The following is an 18,930-nucleotide window of genomic DNA, read 5'->3' on the forward strand; positions in this document are numbered from 1 at the left end:
TCAAAGAAAGACCTAATTTCCCTGAAAACCTCCAGATTTTCTGCTGCATAATTTAGATTTTGTTGTTAGTTTTTGAGACTAGTTCAGGGAGTTGAGTTTTTCTCTCAAACATGTCACCAATCAGCCAGCTCTTTGCAGTGAGGAAGATGCATGTATTTTTTAAATTGAAGGTGAGGTAATCCTGAAGTCGTTGCACTCTAGCTCAGGATTTCAGGCAAATCCACCACGTGCAGAGGCTGACAGTACTGTAGTAATTGAGGCTTTGGTAAATTTCCTGTATTAGGGAGGCTTCATTATTTTCCTCTGTAGAGTATCCTCTATTAAGTGAGAATATTTGGGGCCGGGGAGCAGAGAGTGTTTTTCAAACTGGGGACTGTGCACTGAAAACATTTTGGCATGAGTGCAATCCCATCATTCATAATTTCCTCTCCTGCAGGTTTCAGAGCATATGTCATTTAAATCAATTTATCTCCTGATGAATGATTTATGATTTTTTTGAGGGAAAACATACTGATCAAACGCATCTAAAGTTTTAAATGTGAACATTTGCCATGGGGTTATTTCCTCACTCGTGCCAACCCATCCCGATATTTCTTCTTGCTACCAAAAACACTTGCACGGCTGCATTACGATTTTAGTTTCCATAGAAACTGTTACAGGCTAAAGTAAATACAAGATAGTAAGAAGTGTGAATTTCACAGTCCTGTGAGCGTGCTGCTGCAGACCCATTTTCCCTGCCTAACCTTTCACCAAGGGTTAATGCTACATCTCGATTTTAAGATTACAGACATTCTTCTGAGTGGCACGTCCATGCCTCATAGAGCTGTGTGCATGATCAGATCTACTTGTGTGTCTCACTGTAAAAAAACATATGTTTTTCTGCAGTGTTTGTGTTATTTTATTTTGCAGACCACTTCATTAAACTTTACAATAGGAATTGCTAGTCTTCATTAGTCTGCACACCAAAGGAAAGAAAGCTGGAGCGAGTGCTACCAGGTAATGTGTGAATAAAAGGAAATAAATAATTGCTTCATCGCAACTAATGGTTTCCACATGGCCTTCTGCATTTATAAGTACAAACAATGGGAGCTCTCAGCATCCTGATGCTCTACCTCTGCTGATGTTGTCCTGTGACAAAAAGCATGCCGTGTTTCCAAAAGGCTCTGCTGAATTTATGTGTGGTCACATCTTCCAAAAGAAGAAATGAACTGCATATTAATCTCCTACTCTCAAAATTTCTCTTCCTCCATTCTTAAATGATTCTAATGCTTACTAAAAAGACTAAGTTCTGATAATCATCTTATAATTCCCTCACTACTTTATAAATTTCACTGTACATTGAATTCAGGCATTTTTTTCTAAAACACAATTGGTTCTCTTTAGACCATTACTTTCATTTATCTTTACATTTAGAGATCTGCAGCTGTGTTCAGTACTGCCTATGATTTGCCCTTCTTCCAAAGAATATGCCTTTGCATGTATACTGCAGTGGGATGGAGAACTGTTATTCTTCCTGCAAACAGCAGCTGAAGACAGAAGAATTTATTGCTGACAAGATGTGAAAAAAAGAAGGTAATGTTGAAGTTTCTCGGTAACACAAGGGTCACCTGAGTACACTATTTATTAATCTAGGGGTTGGAGGACAACCTTCGCATCCCCCAGCTATTACGTGCTTAGGTACCTACTAAAGATATCACTTCATCATTAGCTAACTACATTTCTAGGTAAGAGGCTTATTTCCATATACTCTTCATTATACATATACGTTACTCTTCATGCCACACTTTCTTTGCTGTAAAACCACTGTGCCTTCTACTTCCTTCAGCTGGGCATCCAAAGTAGGCAGGATGGCAACTTCCTTAAGCTTCCTGGATTTGTCTCACCTTCCCTAGCTTTCTAGAAGGATTCTAGAGTGTTCTAGAGGGATGAGCACAAAGCCCCCTTCCAGCAAAAGAAGCTGAAGTGCGACAGCCACAGATACATTGCAGGACCCCTGAATGCGATAGCGCAGATAATCATTACTCTCCACTTTTAAGATTATGACCTTGGCTCCAGGGCCATCATCTAGAGCTGGGCTATTCTAACGGGTTTCAGTCTGACTGCCTGGGTAACTATAACTATTTAGGAACAGTGTGAAATAGGATCAAACAGAGTACAATGCCTCCTAAACAAGAATAAAGCATTTGGCTGTTTAATTGAGGAAAATTTCTCCAGAATGAAAAAGTATTTAGTTTTGCTTACAGTAGTGACTAGAAGACACAACGATCAGAAAATTTGTCTTGATTTATGGAAAAATATTGTGAAAATTAAATGCCAACCAACAAGGCTAAAAGAGAAGCAGTCTGAAAAACCCTTTGTATTTCTCTGCTTTTCAGAAATTAGCAATGCCAACAGCTGTAAAGTAGGTACCCTGAATGCAGCATGAGAACAGACTCCGGTTTCTAGCCATCAAAAAGAACAAAACTTTGGTGCGTTCATGAAGCTAACCAAAGAAATGTTCCCACTGGTGGATACAGTGACTTATGGCAAAGAAGTGTATATTCCAGATGGTGAAGAGGAAGAAAGTATTTTTGGTAACAAGGGCTACTTATAGTCCTTTAAAATCACTATTTGCTGATGGTCTGCTGATGCAGTGTACCTCTACAGTTTAGGTAGTTTGCTATGAGTGTTGTTAATCACACTAAATTTAGTTTGCTAGAAAAATAAAAAAGAATTGCTAGTTTTATGTTTAATAGAAAAGTCAAAGCTTATTAAAGATGACACTTCTATCAAAAGGTAACACTGTATCAGAAATACACTAAATAAGGTTGAAAGATTCCCACGAACTTCTCAAGTTTTTAATGACAACCCACATATGGAATCCACTCCCTCTTAAAACTCTGAAAATAGATGGAAAAATCGGCACAAACTGGCAGAACTCCCCTAACATAGTATAAAAACTGTACAATAGTATGAGAGTGGGGGGCTGGCAGAGGAATTTATAGAAGATTGCCTAAATCTCTTGTACAGTGAAAGCTGTGCCAGTGCAAAACAACACACTGTCCATTCTATCTGGAAAGGCAAATAAAGGAAGCAAGTTCTGCTGTCAATGATGATCCCACCAGACAATGTAAGATAACTTCTGAGATGGCTATGAAATGTGTGAAGTGGTACCACAGCAGCAAGAAGTATTTTTTTCTGGCAGCTAAAACTCTGTGCCTTGTCTGCAAGTTATGCTGGATACCATACTTTACACAAGGCAAGATGCTCAGCAGGTATTAGTAGATCCCAAGAGACCCACCATGCTGGATACAGCTCAGATTCATTATCACAACACAATCATCATATACGCTGTACTTTTACTGTACGGTGAGCAGATCATGAATGACCTTTTTGTATGCTAATGGAGACAGCTTTGCTTTCACATACAGAAATCACCCAGAAACATCATTCGGTGTTTATGCTCACCTGAGTGCCAGGGCTGCTCCATCTGAAAGTACAGCTGTGGATGAGTCTCTAAAACCTGGAACTTTGGCAAGTAGCACACAGAAGTGATGCTGCTCTCTTAAGCCACTATACCAAGCTATTCCTAGAAACCTCCATGCTGTCACAAGCTGCCAGTGATTGACTTAAGGCCAAGCCTTCCTGCTGCTGCAAGAGCTGTGTCTTCTGTGTGTGAGACACGAGCAGGGCTTCAATAACACTCACTCTTTTGCTGAGCCTCACCTCACAGCTCAAAGCAAAACAGGCACAACTGGCCCCAAAATGAGCCTTTTGCTTCACATCACTTGCAAAATTCTATCAGCGGCCAACCCAGGTGCTGTTTCCATTCTGCCCACACATAAATCTATGACAAAAAGCAAACTCATTCACACAGGTGGTGCATTTCACCACCCTAAAAGTCAGGATTTTCTCATACCCTTCATTTAACACCACTGCTGTCAATCCATAACGTGTGGCAACAAAAACAGCCTTTATATAACCTAATAAATAAAAGTCACCAAGGCAATAGCTATACATAAATTTTGGCTAAAAACATTTTGTTAGAAGAACATGAATGTCTTCTGTAAAGCGGGTAGCATTTTAAAATAATGTTCTAGCCATTGTTAATACTTTATTGCTATTCATCGTAGAACCATTAATCATGGTGAACTCACTTGGTATTAATGTGGATGTCATAAAGTACTTCTGCTGCATTTCAATTATAACTCAGCCTTTAGAATGCTGCCAACATTACATGAAAAACTCTGCAAACCAGATGTGAATAGTCTGTTCAGAGATAACTGCAGTTACATTCTGGCACAAAGAAGCAACCTTTCCCACTGCCATGGTGTACCTCACACACTGAGGAGCCCGCAGGGCTGTCCCCTGGCCTGGGGCTGGGTGCAAGGAGCACAATGGCAGGCTCAGGTATAGCTGGCAGACCAGAGATTTAGTCGTGTTCCTCCCAGGGATGGAGGCAGGAGAAGGATTGCTTTGGGCTGTTGCAAGCTCACAGGCTTGCAGGTAAGGAGCAGAAAGGCCATACTGTCAGGACTCTATAGAGATCTCCTTTTCTCCTCATCATTCCTGCGATGCCCCAAGGCACACTCTTGCTTCCAGAGCTGTGCACTCCACTGTTGTTTTTCCTTTTTTTCTCTTTTATGTGTCGCTTCTGTCCAAATGAAAACACCACAGAGAACACATATCTACAACTTACTGTCTTTAAAGATGGCAGATAAGTGTGCAATGTATCAGAGAGGGCCTAAGGGAACTGATATCCTGACCTCTCTGAGAACAGTTTAATAATTAAAAAAATCCTCTTTCTGTCCTCAAGAGGCACTCAAGGAAGAAAATAAGCAATACCAAATGGAGCTGCACAACCATCAGCTCCTGGCCATCAGGGAAACTGGAAACTTAAGCAAGTTTAAACCACAGCGGCAGACAAACCAGCAGTTCTGTTCACCCACTGTTCCATCAGCATTCTAAATACAGCATCAGTAACAATAGCACAACCATCACAACACTTCTCATCAGCAGCTACGATAAATGAAGCAAAGACAAAACATTTCTTATTATCTAAAGGAGTGTTTTTAAAAAAAATCTTGCATGTAATTCACATTCTGTTTTACCTAGGTAATCAATGCAACAGGTAGTCATACAGCAGAAATGCCTACCTTGGGAGCTCTGGCATGTTTTCCGCATCTGGCATCTTTGACAAGACTGATATCGAGCAGCTCTGTCTCCTAGAAGGAAAAATTGCAACACATGATTATTATATTAGTAAAAAAAACACTGCCCTATCTTCCATATCAGGGGTTCACCTGTCTGCAGTGACTTCTGTCCAAACTGAGGACAGCTTCAAGGCATACTGTATTGCACTTAGTCTATTCTATAAGCACCACAAGTCTCAGATATATAACTGAGTTTGCTCAAATATGCAATATGTGTCTCATGATACATAGAATTTGTAGAAGCTACATTAGTCAAGCTTACTTCTTGAATCACAAAATATTGCTGTACTTTTAAATTATTCGTTTTAATATAATTTTAGGTTTTTGATGCTTGTCACAGCATGAAAAAATGCTATAAAACAGAAAATCCTGTCGCTGGAATATAAAACTTACTGTATTATGGTCAGAACATTTTGAATAGTCCATATACAGCTCTGTAAGCGCCACAGACACAGTGCTAGCATGTTCCAGGAACTTTGCAATGCTTAACAAAAAACACGTACTTCTGACAAGCATTTTATCATCTGTCCAGGTCTGGGTTATACACAACATGCTTTACTTGGAACGAAACTGGCACGTGACGACACCTTCTGTTTGGCACTTTCCTGTCCTTCCCTGCCCATGCGTACCATCTCCTGTCACCAGGGGCTTATCAGCTCTGCATCGCCCTGGCAGCACGGGAAGGACAGGACCAAGTCCCAGGTCTGCTATGCTCTACAGCAGGGCCAGTATAGCAGGGTGCTCGCCCCAGAATGGGCACAAAGCATTGGCTCTTCCACCAACATCTCTACCCCTCCAGCCTCATTCTGTGGCAGAACCTTTTCTGATGGTTCCATGCTAGTTCTTGCTTCAGTGCCCTCACCTTTGTGGACACAGAGCATTCGGGAGGAGGAAGCATGAAGGAGACAGGGGAACGTGGTTCCCCACCAGCATGCACATCCACACAATGTTACACAGGTTTGGTTTTCCCCCAGCAATACGAACCATTTCACAAGGCACAGCAAGACTGTCTGATCTCTTTGGCATTGCTTGACAATCTTTAAGCGCATCTTAATACTCTCTGCCTCATTTACACTAGTATTTGGACTAATAGCCCATGTTAGAACAGCTCAATTACATACTAAATATAGTTTAAACGTACTTCAGTGAGAATGGGACCATGCTACAGTTAGAGCTACACCAGTTCAGTGTGCTTCAGTCTTCCAGCAGTAATTGCAAATGCTGTGCAGAGAATGTGATAGCTCCATGCTATCAGAACCATTTCATTTTTTAATTTCAAGGGGAAGAAAAAAGATTTTCTGAGTGACATACTATTTTCACAGAATCAGAATCACACAGAATAACAGAATGGCCAGGGTTGGAAGGGACCTCAAGGATCATGAATCTCCAACCCTCCTGCCACATGCAGGGCCACCAACCTCCATTTTGCCATGGAATACTTTGTATCCTTATTTCTTTTTCATTTTACAGGAACCACAGCTGCAAAGCTCTGGTAGGCATTTACTGTCTAACAAGATATGAGCTCTACGATGTGACTATACATCTATAACATTCCTCCCTCCATCGCAGTTCTCTCCTGTATAGTACCAGATGAAATTCCATGAGCAGTTGTTTGTTTATTTTTTTCCTCTGTCTATCCTGTTGAGGAGATTTTTTTATTTTTTAATTTTTTGGCTCATGCTTGCTTGAAACAGAAGAAGGGGTGAGAATTTATAGGGATTAGAAAGAAGAATAGGCAGGGTTATAAAAGTTAGTATTTTATAGGTCCCCTTAGCAAATCACCCAAAATACACCAATACCCATGGCATGTGCATACAAGCACACCTGACGCAGCTGGAGCACTTCAGGTTTCATGAACTCAACTTTCATGTCCAGTTTGAACCCTGTCAGTTCTTTCAATATACAACATTTTAGTTTCATGGCATGCAATGCGTATACTCCAAGGTCTTACTCCATACCTACATTCCTCTTCTACATTATCTTTCTTCCACACAACAGCCACAAAGGACTCAGGGTAGAGCTCAATAGTCTGAGTGCAGAAAGGCCCTTCATGTACAGCAGTCCAAATAACTCCCACTGTCAGGGAGATAATTGCACGAGGAATGTCTATAACTATAGATACATAGATGGATAGATGGATATGGAAGGACATTCAGAAATTTCAGAACTGAAAATCATGACTTATGGCAGTGCTGCATTCAGGTTTGTCCTGAGGCAAGGCAGTGACACAATGCAAATCCAGCAACAGGAACTATGCACAGTAAAATGTGCTGCACAGAACAGATCGTGGAGACAAGTGTTACAGACCGCGCACTAAAGAGCAAACATACATCATTTTGCTGTCACCAAACGGGAGCGTGGCGTTTCTGGATGAAAGGCCAGGGGTTATATGTAGCACCGCAAACAATACTCGTGCCCCAAAGTAGTCTCTGGATCACAATGAATTGTTCTACAGAAGATACAGGTATACTCATTGCATGCCATGAATCTAAAATGTTGTATATTGAAAGAAATGACAAACACTAAAAACAGTTTCTAATACCAGATAAATAGATACCTAAGAAAAATGGACCTTACAGATGGTGAGCCACACAGGATGAATAGCAGCAAGCTGACTACCCACTACAGGCTGCAGTGTTTGGGCTCTGCTTGCCCAAGAGGTCCCAACCCAATGCTCCAGCTGAGGGGGCACATAGTTGGTCCAGGTCCTGACTCCTGCCTGCAAGTCAGTTGCACCCCACCCACCTGCTTACGGAAAGTGCAACAGTTCTTGGACCTGACACCCATGATGAACAGCTGTAGAAGAAGAGCAGAAGAGTGGAACTTTCTAGGGCTGCTTAAACAGTACCAACTGGGATAGCTATCAGGAAGGCTGGACCAAGTATCTATCTTCTGGCCTCTCTGTGCATTTACCTCTCTGCTGTATTAACTCTCAGAGCAGATTTTAAAATCCTCCACATATCTTTCTTTATACTCCAATTTGAAAAGAGAATTTAATTTTTGAGGACTCTTTTCTAGGCAGTGATCACGGAAGCCACAGGAAAACAAAGTCCAAGGTCTCAGCCACCATCAGATATCCAAAAGGAATGGACTTGTCTCCATAATTGCTTTCTATATGTATGGTCAGGACTGCAGAATCAGTAGCATGGTACTTTAGAGCACAGAGTACAGCATCTAAGTAGATGGGAGCAGGATATGCATCCACGTAAATGTCTTTGATGGCAGCATTCAGCGAGGCCCAGATAAATCAGAATTCATAATGTGCCATTGCTTAGAAGTTCCTTGGTTCAAAAATTCCAAACCTCCTGGAATCCCCTGCCCCCGGGGCACCTGCTTTCATCTTCCAACCAACTAATTAAGAAGACAGAATGCAACTTCCTCCCCAGAGACAGAAAAGACAGTTTCCTAAGCCCCTATTACAAAACACAGACAGTCTTTAAACTGAAAAGCACAGGTACCAGACAGAAAAGTGCCACATTTCCTGTGCGTCAAAACAGTCTGTCCTCCCCTGTTCACGTCAACAGTAGTTTTGCTACCAAATTCCTCTGTATTGGCTTGGGAAATGCTTTCTATGCTGCAGGAGGCCTGAAAGCCATAGCAACTGAGAAAAACAAAACCCTGCACAAGTCCGATTTCTCCCTGTTTAGCGACCTCCAGTCACTGCCATTGGGACTTATGAATCTTGCAACAGAATAATCTTTCTTAATGCAACTGGTAGATTCCCCTCATAATTTATGATACAGAAATTCCTGAGAAGTGAATTATTAATCCTACTCTGTTTGTTTTCAATTAGCAGCTGAGACAGAGACGTATTCATATAGGGCTCAGTTGCACAACCTCACTTTTATGGGTGAGCACACTCAACAAAAGCAATAGATTGTGCAACCTTCAGTAACTGCTTAAGTACTTATAATTAGGCCCGTCTGAATTTAATATAGTAACACCAATTTGTACCAGTGGAGGATCTGGCTCACTCCTATTTTAAACTGCCCAGAATGATGTCGAGTGAATCACTGTATCTTGGGATCTTGCTGGTGACGTAGAGCCAGCTACGGAGCAGGATTCCTCACCGACCTTGCTGGAGAGCTCTGCTAAATAGCCCTCAATGGCACGGAAGTCTGAGAGTGGGATCAAGTGTCCTACAGAATTTCACAAAAACTATGTCAAGGAGACATAGCAAAAGTGGGTGTGCGTTGCAACAGCTGCACGGGTTAGAGTAGATATGTAATTACTTCATTTATATCCTGAACAAAAATAATTCCACTTTGCTCAGAGTGCTCCTTTTGGTTGAACCATCACGCAGTGCTTGAGCCTCCACTTGTCCAATCTCCATTTTGACATTCCTCGTGCTGCAACACCTCTGGTTCACTTTATGACGCTGTGTTGCCATAGCCGTCACAGGGCAGGGTACAGTCTAACTGATGTTCAATTAACTGACTTGAAAATTCAATTTTCACATAGTTTTGGAACCTGCTGCTTACAGATTCAATCCAAAAAAGCTGTGAGCCTGAAAGCTTAGGTAATTCTTCTAAATATTACCAGTCTAACTTATAAATTATGTGCAGATAAAAAGCTCTGCATTCGAAGTTTGAATTACACCATCCTGGCAAAATAAACTTTGAAAAACTAAGACCACTTTGTAAACAAGCACCACTTAATGCTTCCACATGGCAACATCTGGAAACAGTTTTCAAGGGAAATCAGCATTTTCTTGCAACAAACTTCCCAAAGAAACTTAAACAGCATCTTCTGTTGGGAACAGTTAATCACAATGAAATGTTTCTTTAATATAGAGGGATTCCATTTCTCTATATTAAACATTTTCTGCACATGGAAACAGTGAAGATTCCTTTAACGAGAAAAAATTATTCTATTCTACATTATCTTTATTATTATTCTACATTTTTTAAGTGTTATTTAAAATAAAAACACAAGCGACTATAATTTTGTCACAATGTGATAGAAAAAAAATATTGAGGTCAAACTTCAAATGAGATCTGGAACAATTAGAAGATATGCAAAATAAATATCTGGCCCTCCACATTCAGACTAAATATGTAGACAAACTCAGTAATTTACAACCATTTATAGCATAAACCTCATTCAGGTATCAGACACTTGACAATGCGTTTATAGATCAGCCACAGTCAAATTGCTTCAGGACTGAAATTCTCCACAATCAGAGAGAATATTCTGCACTAATTAGAAAGGCTGCTTTCATAGGTGTATATAATCCTCCCATTAAAAATATATTTTTTCCCCTTCATCATTAAGAATTAGCTTCTTTATACCAAAGGGAAGCTTTAAAAGAGGAAAGATTGAAAAGAAACCTGCATTGATAGCTACAGGATCAAACAACAGGTATGTCAGTGACATTAACTGGAGCTGACCTAAGGTAGAGCTGCATTTTCCTGGAAGTGCCATTGCACAGTTTGTAAGCTGTTTCTTCCTCAAGAAAGGCAGGCTCTAAGGAATCTGCCTGCATGCTTCTTCCTGCCAATACACAACTCAGTTACAAGGCATCAGAAGTCAACAGTAAATCACTCCCTGACAATCTCTCCTTGTCTGCATAAAGTTGCCCTTCACAAGTCCAAAGTACTTAATTCCCTTCCTACTTACCCTTTTTAATGAGCCATTGGAAAGCATTAGATTAATACTCTAACTCACCAACCTGGCCCAAAGCCACCAGACCTCTTACAGCTCCTCATACGTGATGCTCTCCACAGAGAGATACGAAGCAGCTACTACTATCTATTCCATTCCTCAGACAAAGAGGAAAGTGATGTACAACTACAATCAGCTGCAACCAGATGGTGGACATCTCCCTCAGGGAAACCATTTCAAGGAGTTTGCTTTACAGGACCTGGATTTTTTATTTATTATTTTTTTAAAACACTCAAACAGTTTATTGTGGGTATAAAGTAGTCATTCTATCTGCAAGCTTCATTCTGAGCTAGGCTTTATCTTGGTGATCACTATCTGTTCCTAACTCAAAAATAGTTGGAGGACCTCAGCCTCTGCAAGGCCAGAACTAGTATTTCAAATCATCTAGGCTGCTCTGGGAATCAGCTCCAAATACCTTGCTAGGTTTCTGTGCTGCTGGTCCTTCCTCACATGCCAAGTTACACAACATCCCTACTGCAAGGCCCTTGCGGTGCTCCTACAGAACCGTAAGACCAACTGAAAATTTTCTGCCATCTTAATAACCCTCAGTCTCTCAATTATCCCTGCAGACTTATAAACAGCAACATTTTCCAGTACAGGGAAAACCATCTGCCAATTATTTGAAGCACTGGGCTATTATGGAAAAAAATGAGAAGGAATTTTCATGCTAAGTATCCTTTTAATGATGAAAGCAAAACAAGTCTTCTATACCTATTCATATAGCTCTTCACTGCTTCATTAAGGAAAATTTCTTTTACTCGGACGTGCAGATGGTGCCTAACCAGTCTAGAAACCAATGCAGTTTTCACAACTCTTAGGGCCAAAGAAATTGTCAGGAAGCAGAAGAGAGCTCAGCAGTAAAGATTCCCCACCTGCCTTCATCACAGCAAACTGCCCAGCCCCCACAAGAGCTGTTCTCCCACACTCGGAGCAACACAAGTGCCCTTGGTGCTTGCAGCTGGGTGTTTCTCATCCCAAGCCTTCCTTTTCAGACAGCTGACAGCAGTGCTGCATGGTCACCAGCACCTCTGAGGGCTGGGATCAGTTTGCTTCTGCTCAACTTGTTCTCGCAGAGCTGCTCTCGGCATGCACACAAATGAATAACCACAGGAGGAGAGGGGAAACTGATGAGGTGCGGCCAGTATTCAAGAAAGGAAACAGGCGAGGGAGGATCTGCTTGCAAAGAAAATACAAAAGCATATTGTAGGCAGCCTTCATAATGGTACTTGACTGATTTTTATTCACATAACTGAGAATAACCTGGCAATTTTTAGCTTTAGAGCCACAATGAAAAGTACACTGAATTGAAGTTTTAAACAGCAGATAAAAAAGCAGCATTTCTATTAAAAAGCTCCCAGTTTCAAATGAAAAGTCACAATGATGTGTGATTATGATGATTAAACGCCTTCCTAGAACGGACCATATCACGTTCTGGGGGTGATGTTCCTGCGTCCTTACTTCATGCTGACAAGGGATAGAGGAGGCTAAGGACCAGCACTACAGCTCTGCTTTTGAAGCAAGCAAAGCATGTTATTTTTAGCAGAGCTCCTCATGGAGCACAGAGCTGCAGCAGGGGGTTCCCTCCCTGCTCACACCCATGGGCAGAGCCCTGAGCCCCAGCTGCTGCTCAGGGAAACTGCTCACTGAGTGAGATTTCTCCAAGACAAAGCAAGAGCAAAACCCTTAACTTCTGCTATGGAAGTAATGTTCTATTTACACCACATTAGATTGATGCATCTAAAATAATGCCAACACATTTATGGGTTTGGATATACGTTTTTAGAAGAGACTTCATCAGATGAGGGCGGTTTTGGCAGAACTGCACTGTTCTGGAATGGTTTTCTTTCTGGCTAGCTTTTTTTGTGGAGGAGTTTGCAGACTGCACTTTTAATTAGTGTTAATAGCCCAAAGCTTTTGGCTTTCTTATATTAAAGCAATAAATATTTTTAATATATTTAAATTTAACAAAAGCGAGATTAGAAACTTGGAATTGCTTTGCTCCCTGCAAAGTACACACAGTTTCAAGGTATCAGTACAGGTCCTACGCACATATCTGCGACTTCTATGGAGGAATGAGGCAGAAGGATCACCGGCTGAAAAGGCAAAAGGATCAGCAACTGAGATCTGTACAGCAGAACAACGTGTATTTCCTTCCAGTTCTTCCAGCTTGGGCCCTGGCAACACATTACTAAACTGGAAAACCTGTAATTTAGGCTAGCTTCCAACAGGAGACTCCAGCTAAAACATGATGCTTCAGACACTAACAATGACAGCTGAAAAGTCGTGAATTAACTTTTGGAAATGAAGGCACTTAATGTAATCATGGTCTAAGGTTTGGTTTTGGAGATTTCAAACTGAAAGAGCATCAGAAGACATTGCCAAGATTTCTCCCCAAGATACAAAATACCTCAGGATCACTGGTTTTGTTAACATATCTGCTATAACTGGATGAAAATCTCAGAGGATTTTTAAATAAATCATCCTGGTCTTGCATATACTCCATATCAAACCTGAAGACTGGAGAAAAACTAAAACATCTGCATCTCAGAAAATGGGAAGGAGGAGCTCTGACCAATGCAGCTGTAGGTGCATCAGCCTTATAGGCAAAGCTTTAGATTGTATGATGAAAGGAGCATAGTAACACGGAGGTAAAACACAAAAAAGAAAGAGACAGTATGAGATCTTGCCAGCCAGATCATATCTACCTAAGTTGATACATTTTTTCTTCGTGCACAAAGCTTTGAAGCTTGCTCGAATTTTGATGAACTACATAAGCCAGAATTGACACAGCATCCTCCGTATCTCACCAGTCCTCAGAGCTGAATGCAACATGAAAGAGGTATGGGAAGGGCTTCACATGGGAGCAGAGAGCTGTGAGTACGCTCTCATTCAAGGAAACTAAAAGAGCTTGGTTTTCACACAGCAACAAAAGGAAAGCTAAAAGCAGTACCATTTTCACCTGTAAATATATCTACTCTAGCATCAGTAGAGACAAAATGAGTTATTCAGTATAAAAAGAAATAAGAATGGAGCTACATAATTTCCCCATTAATAATTATAGGCAATATTTAGAACTATGTTACTGTAGATATTGAAAGCAAAAGTCACTTTTTAAAATGAAGTTTGATGTTTTTCTAAATGTGAAAATAATACATGCACTAAACAGGATCTAGAAAACCCTTTCTAATTCTAATCTATACATCTAAAATAATCTTAATTATCTATAGCTAAATCCTTGACTTCTCATCATTCCAACCAATGCAGTTTTGCTTAAAATCCCAAGGGACAGATAAGAGAACAATTTGTTATATATTAGTCCAAAAGTGGGCTATTCAGTAGGTCTTGACACTCCAGAAGTTGCAGAGGAGGTTCATCCCAAAGGAGACAGACAGTTTTGGGCTCTGTCAACATCATACATAAACAAGGTAAGTTGAACACACAAAGAAAAGACTTGTGGGTTGAATCCTTGATACTTTGTTCCTCTCAAGGAGGATGAAGTACATAAACAGTGGGAGAGGAGGATGTCCTCCCCATGCTGCAATAGCACACAAGCAATTCTCCTTGTTGGAGAACACTCACTCCGTTCTCCTGTAGCCTACAGCACTTCACCTGCTGTTGTCTCATTGCTCCTTACCTTGTGAATATAATATTTTATACAAGTGACAATTATTAATGCTGAGAACATGCAAAAATAATGGATAAAGTAAAAAAAAAAAAAAAAAAAAAAAACCAACAAGAAAAAACCTGATCAGAATTGGTGGGTGAATCTCTAAAGATTTAATTTACATTCATCTTCTACTTATCTGAATGCATAATCTTCATTATTATTTTATAAATCTCTAGATACATCTGGGGAATTATTTTTATTAATGTATTTGCATGCGTATGTCTAAAATTCTTCTAGTCTTGGCAGCTGAACTTAAAACCAGAATTTACACTGAATGAGGAAATGCGGTTCATTCCACAAACAAAACAAAGAAGAAGTGAACGGCAACTTGTCTGAAGACCTTGAGCTCTTGCCAAGCCACGTTTCCCAAAATATTCTGCCCTACACCATGCTCAAGCCTTAATTATCAACTGCTCTCTCCTGCAGGAGCCAGCTGCTTGGGGCATGAGAAGGCACACAGAACAGGCAGAGTTCAGCAGCAGACCTGGTGACAACGGACACGTAGTGATTAGGTCTCATTTGAATTACAGTTCAGAACACACTTTTCTCAGAAGGGACTCACTGCAGTCTCACAGTTGGTTCTGCTGCTCTCTACGGCGTTCTACTGCTGCACTGCAGAGCACCTTGTGAGTCGTCTCCATTTGTTGACAGCACACACACAAAAAAGCCATTTTTATCTCATCCCAGGGCACTGCCTTCTTTCTCCTGTTTATACTTTCTTCTAGTATGTAGAGCTAACTGCAAAGCAGCAAGCTCGCCCTGTTGTCTAATGCTGTTTCCTTATTTAGCAGGTAGTTTTAGTGCAATCTTCTGTTCTCTCCTCCACGAACGTTTGTTCCAAGTTTCATTCTCTAGAGCATAATTACCGTAAGTACTTCTCCTCCAGCAGCAGCATGCTAATATTTGATGGCTTTTCAAGAGGCAGTTTGTCTTCTTGAAGGTAACCAAAATGCATCTTGGAAAAAGTACCAAAGGACTGACAAGCAATTTTGGCAAATTAGGATTCAACCATTTGTGGATCTGCATAACAATGCCGCTGAGACACCCAAGCCACTAAAACATGCAGTAATTTCCCTATCACTGCATTTACAAGCATCACAAGGGCAGCCAGCACCTATGGGCACAACCAACATGGTACACACCAGGCAGACTGGCTTAAATCTGCTCCTCTCTAACAGACACGCAGCAGTACTGCATGCAGTTGGCCAGTCCTTTCCATTAAAAGAGATGTCAGCTCCTCCATTCTTTGCCCAACTTTAACCACTAAGAATGAAAATAACCATGCCGGATGACTGCCTGGGCTGGGGATCATTGCTTGTTTTGATTCTTGAAGTAGCAGAAAGGGTAATTTCACCAATTTCCTCTAATGAAGTTGCAATTTCTGAAATAAGGCATATCTCTGCAAAGAAGATGAATGTGAGCCAAAGCTGTTTCCCAAAACATGTCCTACACTCACTCAAAAATATCAGCTACTTCTTACACATGGGATGATCTAACGCCTTCCTGCTTGCAGCAATACCTGTGCATTTCAACACAACCAAATTGTTTCTACCAGAGCTGTGTAAATACAGCCTTGTCTGGACAAAATCACCCACCAGAAATTCTCAATCTGCACATAAGTAGTAAAAAAAAAAAAACAACACAGAGAATACTTGTTCTTATTCTCAAAATGCATAAGGAAACCAAGATTTTTCTAGCATTTCCTAGCCTTTAAGTGGTTGACTCTGCAGCCTAAGTGATCTCTCAATATGTCTGATGTCTTTTTAGTCAGTGTCTCACTTCTTTTTAAATGAAATATCATGTGTAATAAAATTAGTTTTAAAAATTGAGCGTAGGAAGCAGTGTGTCTTTCAAAGCAGGCAGGGCTGACTCTGGAATAACTCTAAAAAGCGCTATTAATGGGTAAAAGCTTGCGAGTTAGAGGGGGGAAAAGCCTGGCAGACTTAGAAAATTGATGCTTCTTTCAGCAATTACATGGATTGAGAAACAGCTATTTCTGTTCGCATATTCAAAGAAACTTTTAAAGTTATGGAAAGTAAACAGAAGGCAAATCAGCAAGCTTATTTTTTTCCAAATAATAATAATAAAAAAAGGTATTTCAAAAACCAAGAAGAGCACACAAATCTATTTTGAAAAACAATGAGATCAGTGTGTGGGTAGAGGCTTACGTTACTGGTCACCTACTGTGATTCTGATCCACGTACCCCTTATTAGATCAGGCATTTTAGTGATGAGCTTCCCACTGGAGCTTGGTCACCCTTAAAAATTCCTCCTAGAAAAGCCAACGAGGCTGGCTGCAAATCAGGACAGGAGGGACGATGACAGAAGATACTCAGAATGAGAAACTGTCTGATAGCTACGCCAGCTAGAAGACTCATGGCCGGGAGAGAGCAAATAAACAGGAACTTGCTAGAAGGTCAGACTGATACATTCTGTAGCCAACTCCTGCAGCTTTCTGATGACAATTGGGATGCTTAAAGTTCTATTTGGGGATTATTATTTATTTATAAAACGCTATTCAAAAGACCTAATTTATGTGCAGGAATTGCATGATTTAAATATGCACCATGTGAACGTGGAGGGACGAGAGATTTTAGACATGTCTTTCCTGAACTTCACATGTACTCAGCAAAAAATATTTTATCCAATTAAACCACACTCCCAAGGTTCCCATGATCTCTCCCAAGGTACCAGTGAGCAAACTGTATTAAATAGAGGCCATTTCTTGCCACGTTCCCTTATTTTTGCAGGGTCTTTTAAATGAATCACTTGTGACAAACCAACAAGGCTTCTCACAGCCTCATCACAGATGACTGAAGTGAATGTATTCTATTTCAAAATGGGCAGAAACCATGACACAATCATTGGGTACGTGAACCAGCTGCTTTCCAATACCACTGCTTCTGGACTCACTGAACCACGCTTTCTGGTATTAGTTAATGGGACTAAGGAAATCCCAATCCACGCAGCCACAGGAAGTTCTTCCATTATGGATGATGTTACGTTATTAATTTACTCAAGCCAATGCCTGGCATTACAGAAATTTGTGCATCTCATTTTCACTGTAGAGCTCTTGCAGAGCAATTCATAGCATAAAGCCAAACCTAAAAAAGCCATTTTGGCCACGATCCTCTGCTGGGACCAGCTGACACACCCTAAACTGCAACCGCGCAATGTAAAAAGCGGGCTGCTTTGTTTTGTGCAGCATCGAGTGTGGTACACAGCTTGGGTGCAATCCTGTCAGAATGCCGCCATTTATTCTGGAGTAATGTAAGAAGCTGTTCTCTTCTGGGATGAAGCTACTCCAATGTGCCGCATAAAAAGCAAAAAAAAAAAACCATAATATGGCTTTCAGTGCTTCCAGCACAATCCTAGGATTGTTTGCTTGTTTTTTCAGAGGACAGTAATAGAGCAAATCATATAAAACAGACTCCAGGACAGTCTGTATTCCTGCTATGAAACCTGCTTCTTTTATAACAACAAAAAAAATCCACCATGCAGATATGTGACATTCAAAAATGACTTCTTTTTCATTCTGGATTATAAATTCCAACGATCTTCTAAAAGTGACTCAAAGCACTGATCTGCATAGCAGCAGCTCTTGCGCTGTGCATGAACAAAGATGAAATGGCATGTCTGCTTCTTTTCCTAAAGCAAATATGATTTTCTATTCACAAAAAATGTGCAGAAACAAATTAATTTATTTGAAAATCTGGCTTTGCGTGCCAGTACAGATCAGGATTCACCTATTTCAATACTGAAGGGCTTTTTAATTTTTAATGTGTTTATCTTTCCTTTTAAGTTTTTATTCATGTTGGTAGAGGCTTAATCTCTCTCAGTGGTCTCAGTTTCTTCAAGGGGATTATTTACCACCTCAATTAAATAAGAACAGAATAACGTGGTCAATTAAAAAGCTGAAGGAGCTGGAATTTTCTATGGAACTCGAAATTAGCCCTGGAGCTACAATTGCAGCTATCCTTATGAATAATCAAACCTTAGCCAATTATTGCAGCGGCAAAACAAATTAAGTTACAGTATCAAACCAGATTAAACAGGAGATTAATTTCTTGAACAAGTATGTTCCCAAGATGGCAGAACTTCTCAGCAGCTGATTTCACAGGCGAGCACATCCCCATGCATTATGGCACCAAAGTAGGAACACAGGCCCAAAGGCGTTAGGAAATTCAATGTTCAAAACCACAGAACCTCTCCAGTAGGAGAGGTATTTTTTATTTTTCATTATGTTAAACATTTGTGTTAGCTTAACAAACTAATTTGTTTGTACTTCGGAAAAATCCTATTTGAGTGGCACGTCTAACCATCACCAAATTTATCAAACAACCTAGATTTTTACCATCCTGGATATAGTATCCACATGTGATCGTTCCATAAATAATTCCTCACCTC

At 40.5% G+C, this 18,930-nt stretch overlaps 1 protein-coding gene and 1 long non-coding RNA gene across 8 annotated transcripts in view; one reads left to right on the forward strand and one right to left on the reverse strand.

Moving 5' to 3' along the window:
• PLCB1 (phospholipase C beta 1) overlaps positions 1-18,930 on the reverse strand; it is a 376,089-nt gene that overhangs the window by 264,091 nt on the left and 93,068 nt on the right. For 5 of the 7 annotated variants that reach the window (XM_090134858.1, XM_031597889.2, XM_090134863.1 and 2 more), the window contains exon 3: positions 5,136-5,204. In XM_090134858.1, the coding sequence (XP_089990984.1) occupies positions 5,136-5,204 (69 nt within the window). The other 2 variants (XM_090134862.1, XM_090134861.1) reach the window with 2 other exon arrangements.
• On the forward strand, positions 6,040-6,793 carry LOC116231885 (uncharacterized). Its single transcript, XR_004167559.2, has 2 exons — positions 6,040-6,149; positions 6,663-6,793. It is a non-coding gene; the product is annotated as an uncharacterized LOC116231885 (long non-coding RNA).

The sequence above is a fragment of the Phasianus colchicus genome, chromosome 2 (assembly GCF_987193195.1).
Source record: "Phasianus colchicus chromosome 2, bPhaCol1.hap1.1, whole genome shotgun sequence".
Taxonomy (NCBI): Eukaryota; Metazoa; Chordata; class Aves; order Galliformes; family Phasianidae; genus Phasianus; species Phasianus colchicus.